General features: G+C 44.2%; 1 protein-coding gene across 1 annotated transcript in view; it reads left to right on the top strand.

The window, feature by feature from the left end:
• Positions 1-9,214, top strand: part of sfmbt2 (Scm like with four mbt domains 2) — a gene marked incomplete in the record, with an annotated part of 82,618 nt that overhangs the window by 56,790 nt on the left and 16,614 nt on the right. The window contains 5 exon segments of the mRNA XM_070544142.1: positions 1-69; positions 5,456-5,686; positions 7,943-8,069; positions 8,208-8,321; positions 8,440-8,482. Of these exon segments, the coding sequence (XP_070400243.1) occupies positions 1-69; positions 5,456-5,686; positions 7,943-8,069; positions 8,208-8,321; positions 8,440-8,482 (584 nt within the window).

Below are 9,214 nucleotides of genomic sequence, written 5' to 3'. Positions count from 1 at the left end.
ATGGGCATGAAGCTGGAGATGGTTTCTCCGTGGGAGCCGCTCCAGATTCGCCCCGTTTCTGTCACCAAGGTGAGTCACACCTCAGAAGCACGTCATCTACAGTCAACAAAAAGACGAATCAACGCAACTTCGTTCTCCTGGATTCTGGAGAAAGTTAGTTTATCTTTTGTTTGTTTCTTTTAAAGAGCAAGTCACCCCGTACCAGATTCTAACTCCACTCCCACTTCCTGTTTGAAAAATGCAACAAATGCTGTTTCCTAGCAGACCGAGAGGGCGGAGCCGCTAACAAATACACACACACACAGGCTCACGACATTGTGACATTATAATGTACCAGCTAACGTTCTAGGGTACCTCTTAGCCAATAGCGGTGGCAGATTTAAATTCAAATGCAGTGCAGAGTTTTTACCTGACAACGGCACAACACTGACAGTTTTAGGCAGAATATTAAAATTTTTACTAAAATGCACTAAAGTGCAAAACTATTGACTACACGTGTCTGCAGCACGATTAGACACGCGTTTATATAGTTTATCAGAAAAAAATTGATGATTTGGGGGTGACTTGCTCTTTAAAGGGGCGTTATGGAAGTGTGACAGCCAAAACATGTATAGAAATAATAAATGTCTTCTTCATACATTCTCCTGCAATGCCCTGGTCCTGTAGAATGAGCCCTGGCATTTTTACTGTGATTGCCTGTTTTTCTGTAAAATCACAGAAAAAGAGAGATGCTCGGGTCGAGCAGGCTGCTTCATGCGCGTTCACGCTCAGGCATCGCCCGTAGCATTTGCTATCCGTAGCTTTAGCAGCAGAGAGAGAGGCAGTGCCACTTTGTCGCTGTTCCTAACGCCTAGTGACAAAGCTAGCTACATTTCTGAGGACCCTTAGCTACTTTCTGTAGAACTTTCTTCTAGATATTTCCTGCAAATTAGCAACAAAATAGCCATTTTCACTCCGAACCGTTCTTTGAACGTTGTTTCAGCTGTCATCAAGGATATAAATGTTACAGATACAAAGGACGTCACTGGTGTGTAGCTCACCTAGTAAGATGTCGGACTCCCTGGGTTTGGTTCTGGATGTGAACATAGTTTATTTAGAGTTTCCTTTTTACATTAATGGTATATTTTTTTACAGTAAGACGCCCAATTTTTTATTTGAGACTCGCCGAACGGCATTGAATTCACAGATAAAAAAGATGTGGGTTCAACTTTCATTTTGGAACAATTTTTCAAGCAAGGGAAGGGAATGATCTGAGCATGCAGGAGGACTGACCCATCATAAACCTTTGTCGCTGTGCTGAAGAGAAAGCTACAGAACCACATTATTTAACTAAATAGCTGCACATTCTCCTGTCCTATGTCCCCCCACCCCCCCCCCCCCCACCCCCCCACCACCCCACCCCCACCCACACACACACACACAAGGAACTGTCTCAGCTGTTATTTTCATTAAGGAGTGTGCACGTACAGCATGTGCGCCTCGTGCACGAGCCTACTATTGAAGCTGCCGTTACGCTTTTGGCCTGAGGGGGCAATCGCGAGCATAAAATTTTTAAACTCCATAAAGTCCCTTTAAGGCCAGATTCTTCCCATTTTTCCTCTAAAATTACATCCTGGACTCAGAACTAACTGCGGCTATTTCAGTTTAGTGTAAAAAGTTAGATGGAAAATCTTATTTCTGTTCAGTAAACTTATAAAAACCTTTTTGTTTGTAAAAGTTCAGGAAACATTTTCCGAGGTTTTGTTGTTTTTATTTGTTTGTTTGTGCTAACAGGTTTATTCCTGATTCCTGCTGCTTCCCCATCAGACGGCTCGTTCCTCATAAGCCTGGTGTTTTATTTTTTTGTCTCACCTCTAGACAAACACGTGCTCCAGGTCTCCGTTTAACTCCGTTAGTCTAAAAGATAAACGTTTTTCAGCAGCTTTCTTTCATGATTCCTTTGTAGGCTTGGAAAACGAGTCCTAAAGTGAAACTAAAACTGCAGAATTCCTCCGAGCGGCCTGAAGCTCTTAAGCTGTTTTTGCTTGTTTTAGTGACGTCAGAGGCTTCCTTTAGAAATGTTCTCTAGATGCAGCTCAGCAGGTTTGCAGCCGTGAAAGTTAATAACCTGTTCAGTCGAGGCAGCGATGCTTTACTTTTTTTATTTTTACTTCATTTTTGCAGAAAATAAACTGGAGACACAAATCTGCTTTTATTCGTCAGTCATTTATTAGTTTGTGGTTTGTTGATGCTGAAGATAAAATGTTGTTGCTACATCATTTCGGTTCGAGGAGCTGGTTTAAAACCAGTTTTACATGATAAACTTCTGTCATTTTAAAGCATGAAACATGAACCAAATACTGACCAAAGCCGTTTTAGAACCACAAAAATATCTTCATTATATTTAAATTCAGTTTATGTCATGTGTTCTAATTAAAAATGCCAAGAAATGTGTTATCTAGTGTAACTTCAGTTAAAGGTGTGGTTCACTTGTTGTGGTCTCTAGTAGGAGTGGATACCTTGTAAATCGCGCTCAGGTGAAGCAAAGCTCCGGTGCACCATTTTCAGGAGCTAGAAGAGAGCCACATCACAGCTGAGATTCGGGCGACGGGATTTTGGAGTCTTATTTGCTGATATTTGGACATCTCTCCTCTGATTGGCTAACAGCAACGCGACTGTACCACTGACTCTGCATTGCAACATTGATGTTTTATCTCCACAAACAACACAAGCCTGGAGGAGTGTTGCTTTGTGGTGGAGTTGCTAATGCTAACGATTAAATTTAAATTTTCTACCTAAAACTGTCAGTGTTGTGCCGTTGTCAGGTAAAAACTCTGCACTGCATTTGAATTTAAATCTGCCATCGCTATTGGCTAAGAGGTAGAGCAGGAGTTCCCAGACTTATTTAGCCGTGCACCCTCTTCTATGTCCCGACCATGTCGACGCACCCCCCAGCCCCCACATCAGGGCATGGCTCTATATATATATATACATATATATATATATATATATATATATATATATATATATATATATATATAGACAGGGTTAAAAAATATGATTGACCTTTTTCCCCATCACTTTCGTTTTTTAAATAGTAATTAATAAGCATTCAATACATTACAATTTCCTTTGATTTATTTTAAATAAATATTTAGAGTGCCCAGGTAGCACATAAAAATGCAATTTAACGGTTTTCTTAAAGCAGGAACGTTTAACCTGTGCAGCCAGAGCGCTCTCCTTCCTTCTGCTCTGCGTAAACCTGAGCTGATCACCTACTTGTGCGTAATTAAATGTCTATAGGGGAAAGATGGAAGAGATATAGCCACGAGGTTCACTTTTGCCTCAGACCGACTTATTGCTGTTTTATGGTGTGGCTGAATCTGCGATCCGCTGCCACGCGGACAGGAACAACAAATGCTGCAGTAACATGAGTTGTAGTCAGGTTCATGAGGAGTCACTGGCTGGAGCAGACCCGACTTTCATACGTCGTCCCAAAATAGAAGCTAATATCTTAATTTGACCTTGAATGAAAAATGTTATAAAACCTCTTAAAAAAATTTAATCACTGAGGAGGCAGCGCTCATTTCTGCCTTCAGTCTGACGGCACAGCACAGTGCCGGAGTTTGCGCAGCGTGTGCTTATTGAATCTGTGTGTGTGTGTGTGTGTGTGTGTGTGTGTGTGTGTGTGTGTGTGTGTGTGTGTGTGTGTGTGTGTGTGGCACAGCTCCATGAGCCGCTCCAGTCACCGCGTCTCGTTTTTGGCGCTATTTAAACCGATGTTGTAAAACTACTTCTGCCCAGCCCAGATGTGCTCACATGTGCACCCGTGAGCCGTGGTTCCGCTGGAACGCGTCTGACCTCTGACAGACGCACTCTGAACTTCAGATCTTCAGCGCGCTGTTAACAGCCTGACACGTTTAGAATGCTGTCCCACAGTCAGCGTGCTGATATAATAATATAATAATGCTAAAATGCTCAAATGGGAATCATTTCTTGATTTATTTTGTTACATCCACAATGTTCTGTGTGTGAGGTTTACAACGTCAGAACACCTGCATGAGACAGGTGTTAATTACAATCTGCCAGAATGACTCGCCACCTTCAGATTTTCCCATCATCGTTAAAAATGATCAAATACGGAACATATCTTGCTGTTGACAGCGTGCACAGGTCAGAGTGCTGTAGCTCGAACCGCATTATTATTATGAAGCTAGGGCACATGCGGAGGACACACACACACACACACACACACACACACAAGCAAGATATACTTGTTTTCAATTACATTTATTGGGCCCACTTACTTTTTCTATGGCCCACCCACAAATGAGTTTCTGGCTACGCTAACGGTGACATATGACAGACTTTTCTAAGCTCCTCAGCCTTTATTCTTTTCACCTCGCGCACCCCCTAGCGGCAGCTCTTGCACCCCCAGGGGTGCGCGCACCACACTTACGGAATCCCTGCCCTAGAATGTTAGCTGGTACCATATGATGTCACAATGTTGTGTGTGTGTGTGTATTTGTTAGCGGCTCCGCCCTCTCGGTCTTCTAGGCAACAGCATTTGTTGCATTTTTCAAACAGGAAGTGGGAGTTGAGTAAGAATCTGGTAGGGGGTGACTTGCTCTTAAAGTGACAGTGTGACGTAGATCTGTCAGGATTGATGAACTCTAGAGTTTCACCATCTGTTTTCTATCAGAAGCTAATGCAGGAGATAGTTGTAGGAGACTATTCTCATGTTCAGCCTGCTTGAAAATCTCAGTGACTTATTAATATCAGAAATATTGTTTTTTCAGTGAACCAGGCCTTTAATCAAATCATGTAATAAAAACATGTGTAAATTATTAAATTAGACACTTATTTTAGTGTACTTGTAATAAATGTTATAAGTATATTATATTAATGTCTGTGTTTTCTTCAAAACCAGATTAATGCAATCAGACTAATTGAATTGCGAAAAATAAAATAAGAGCATTTAAAGGTGCAATATGTAAGAATTCTACGGGGAAATGATCACAAAACACAAAATGTCTCAAGTCATGTTGGACGGAAGATTAAAGGCAAGGCAAGGAAGCTGTATTTGGTTAGCATCTTTCATACACAGAAGCTTTCCAGGAGCAAGAACGTAAAATAATAAAATCCTCATGACAACATGAAACAGCAAAATGTAAAATACAAAAATATAGATGCAAGGATACCATAAAAGGGCAAAGTTAAAGGCTGAGCAGATACAGTGCAGAAGGTGCAGCATAGGAGACGTTCAAAGACAGGAACACATTTCATTCTCAGTCAGCTGAGGGGTTGTCAATTTTTCTCCCTCCGGTTCAAATACAGACTGATGAAGCTAAGTTATAGCAAGTTACTGAATGAAGCACAACAATCATTTCAAATGTCCCATGAAGCACCTCCATAGCTTCAGTGAAAAGAGCCGATCTAAGATGACCTGTAACTCTTGCCTCTGTTTCCTCCTCAGGTCTACAGTGAGATCTACTTCCAGCTGACCCTGGATGACCTCACTGCCGATGCCAAGCCTCGGTCTGTGGTGTGTCACGCCAACTCGCCTGGCATCCTGCCGGTCCAGTGGTGTCTGAAGAACGGCGTGGCTCTGGAGAAACCTCGGGGCTACGAGGGTCAGGACTTTGACTGGGCAGACTACCTGAAGCAGAGCGCGAGCGAAGCGGCTCCCGATGCCTGCTTTCCTGATGTAGGGACCTGAAGTTCTAAGTGATTTGTGTTTTTGTTCTTTAACAAACACGATAGTCATCATTTACGATTCAGCTCGGACTCGAATCTCAGAAAAGTTCACAGGAATCTACACAGACAACACGACAGACGAGGAAACACACGGATTAGAAAAGCCAGTGACATTAGCACGAGCTAATGTCAAGTCAGCATTCATGCCTCACCCATCATTACTCACGACAGGGAAGGCTGTTGTTAATTTAGCATTTTGGCTAGCAGAAGCTAACCATTAGCATTAGCAACTCCACCACACAGCAGAACAAACAATCAGTGGTAGAATCACGTTGCTGTTAACCAATCAGAGGACAGATGTCCACATATCAGGAAGCAAGACTCCACTTCCTTTTGTGTTCAGCTCCATTCTTCTTTAGCTAACATCTGATTCCTGAAGCAGGAGCGCCAGAGCTCTTTTCCCACAGAAATGAATTCACAAGGCATTTATTTACGCTCATGGACGTAATTTTCACTTTAGAAGTGGGGGGGATGGGGGGGGGGGGGTATTTACAGTATGCTCTAATGGGAAACAGTCTTCAACACAAACGGTTGTTTTCTGCTTGGTCCTAGAGCTCAACCAGTGTTATTTTAATATAGCGTAATATTGTTTTTGGATGGTAAAAAGTGCAGGGGTCAAAATTTGACTTTGGAAAACGTGGGGGGGGACATGTCCCCCCTGTCCCCCCCCCCCAAAATTACGTCCATGTTTACGCTGGAGACCACCTCAAACGTGTTGAGCAGAATTAGTGAACTTGCTCTTTAAAAGCGTGGAACGTTGCTGTAAACTGTTGGAGTTCAGCAGCACAGACACAAATCTACATCATGGGGCGATTGTCCAAAAACGTAACCGTTCAGGAAATTTCTCCTTACCTTAAATAAATGTTGTGTGGCCTTTTCAATACTTTCCACTGGACTGTCATCCACAAAACCACAAATGAATGTAATGTCTGTCCAAAAGAGCTTATTCATGCAAAAAAAGAGTTTAGAAGTCTGAAAGATATCCTTCAATGACCAAAGAAAAAACGTTAGTCTCAAAAACTGTTGGTCGAAACCACTGTGAAAGATTCCAGAGAGTCTGGCTGCTAGGATGGAAAAGTCTAAAGAACCGAGTGAGATGAGCTTTTGTCTCGGTACCGACTGTAACACGCAGCACACCTGAAACGTCACTGTAACGCCGGGGACACACTGGCCGCGGAAGCGCCGTGGAGCGCTGCGAAAATGGGACCGCCTTCATTCGGCGCCCTTGTTAAGCTATTCTATAGACCACATGGGCGCTGCGAAGCGCCGGGAAGCGCCGGGAAGCGCCGCGAAGCGCCGGCGCTCCAGCCCGCGCCGTGCAGCGATCATTTCGGCGTCGGCTCTATTTTTTTCGCGAGCCGCGGGTGAATCGCGTCATTTCTGGCAGGAAGTCAAACGTAGACATAAGAGGCAGGCCGGTAAAGTTAACAAAATAAAGCATTTCAAAATAAAATTCCGCAATAGTCAAATGTGTTCGTAATCAGACACTGCAGAAAACCACACGAACACACACACACACACATCGAACTTGTGTGTGTGTGACCACGTGAAGGGGGGGGGGGGGGGGGGGGGGGTTTGGGTGTCTTTTCACCGGAGCAAACAGGACAGAGAGGCAGAAAGTCTGAGGCAAGCAGTTAAGATGGATGACTTTAAATTAATTATGGAAGTTGAGAAACACAAGGAGCTGTACGACCCCCGGAAAACACGGTTATTTATACGTACCCATGTCGGAAGAAACTGCTAGGATACAGCTGCAGAACTGGAGCGGGTTCCAAGAGATTCAACTGGCAGAAACAACTCATACCATAGGTTCACTCACACACACACACACACACACACACACACACTCAAACGTAGAGGAGAAGAGCTGAGAAAAGGCAGAGAGGAAATGGAGGACACCAAGTGTTTAAAAGAAAAACTACAGCTGAGTCGAGGCGCGCCTCGACTGGGGCGCGTCTGATCTGAACTGAGGAGCGGCGAGCAGCGGCCGAATTTCGTGAGCGATTCGCTTCTCGGCGCTTCGCGGCGCTTCCGCGACCAGTGTGTCCCCGGCGTAAGACATGAAGGTGTGCTCTACTCTGAGCCCGACTCCAGGTCAGGTTAGCCTCCTGCTCTGTGTGAACATACTGTACCCGTGTGTGTGTGTGTGTGTGTGTGTGTGTGTGTGTGTGTGTGTGTGTGTGTGTGTGTGTGTGTGTGTGTGCAGACATGGCAGAGCCGAAGCTTTGCCAAGGACATGTGGCTGGAGGCGGTGAACCCTCAGAGGCCGGCGGAGGTGTGTGTGGCTCAGATCACACGGGTTAGAGGACGCCTGCTGTGGCTCCGACTAGAAGGTACGTGTGTGTGTGTGTGTGTGTGTGTGTGTGTGTGTGTGTGTGTGTGTGTGTCCCCACACGTGTTACACATAGGTGGCCTCCTGTTGTGTCTCTGACTGACAGTCTCCTCGTTCTCTTCTGTCTACCTGCCTGCAGGTGTAGCGAAGCCATTGTCAGAGAGCATCGTGGATGTTGAATCTATGGATATTTTTCCTGTTGGTTGGTGTGAGGCCAACGCTTACCCTTTGACCCCTCCACTCAAGCCTGTCTGTATGTATACACACACACACACACACACACACACACACACACACACACACACACACACACCAGAATAATTGCCAGAATCAAGAGTTTATCCAAAGTCTGGTACCGTTTTTTTCTGCAGGCCAGAAGCAGAAGAAGATAGCGGTTGTCCAGCCAGAGAAACAGTAAGAACCGGCGTCACATCGTCTGAGTCACAGAAAAACTGATGTTAAAAAAGCTTTTTACCATTTTATGGTTGGAATGTAAAGTTTTTTGTTTAGTTTTGTCGTTTGAATGCATCACCCAAACCTCTGACCAGGGTGTGACCTGATGATGAGATCTGATGATAACAGAAATCATGACTTGGTCAGCCAACAAGTTCAAGTCATCCCTTTCAACTTCAAACCTGTATATTTTAATTTTTCTTACTTTTAATGAAGAAATGATTTACTAAAGAGTTTGTAAATGAGATCATCATGAAAATCTGATAAACTCCTAAAGAACTGAATTCCCTTCAGAATGAACTGTTTTATTTTACTGAATTTAATTAAAAGCTAAATATTCAAGCAGGTGACCTAAACACCCGTCTCACCTTTCCTCTGTACGGCCAAGACTTCCCTCTAAAGGTGTTTCCTCCCCGTAGCCCTTCATTTAAACTAGTGGGTGTGTGTGTGTGTGTGTGTGTGTGTGTGTGTGTGTGTGTGTGTGTGTGTGTGTGTGTGTGTGTGTGTGCGCGCGCGCGTGAGTGCATGTGAGTGTGTGTGTTTGTGTGTGTGTGTGTGTGTGTGTGTGTGTGTGTGTGTATGTGTGTGTGTGTGTGTGTGTGTGCGCGCATGAGTGCATGTGAGTGTGTGTTTGTGTGTGTGTGTGTGTGTGTGTGTGTGCGCGCATGAGTGCATGTGAGTGTGTGTTTGTGT

Source organism: Nothobranchius furzeri, chromosome 1 (assembly GCF_043380555.1).
Source record: "Nothobranchius furzeri strain GRZ-AD chromosome 1, NfurGRZ-RIMD1, whole genome shotgun sequence".
Classification (NCBI taxonomy): domain Eukaryota; kingdom Metazoa; phylum Chordata; class Actinopteri; order Cyprinodontiformes; family Nothobranchiidae; genus Nothobranchius; species Nothobranchius furzeri.
This window is presented reverse-complemented; position numbering and strand designations above follow the sequence as displayed.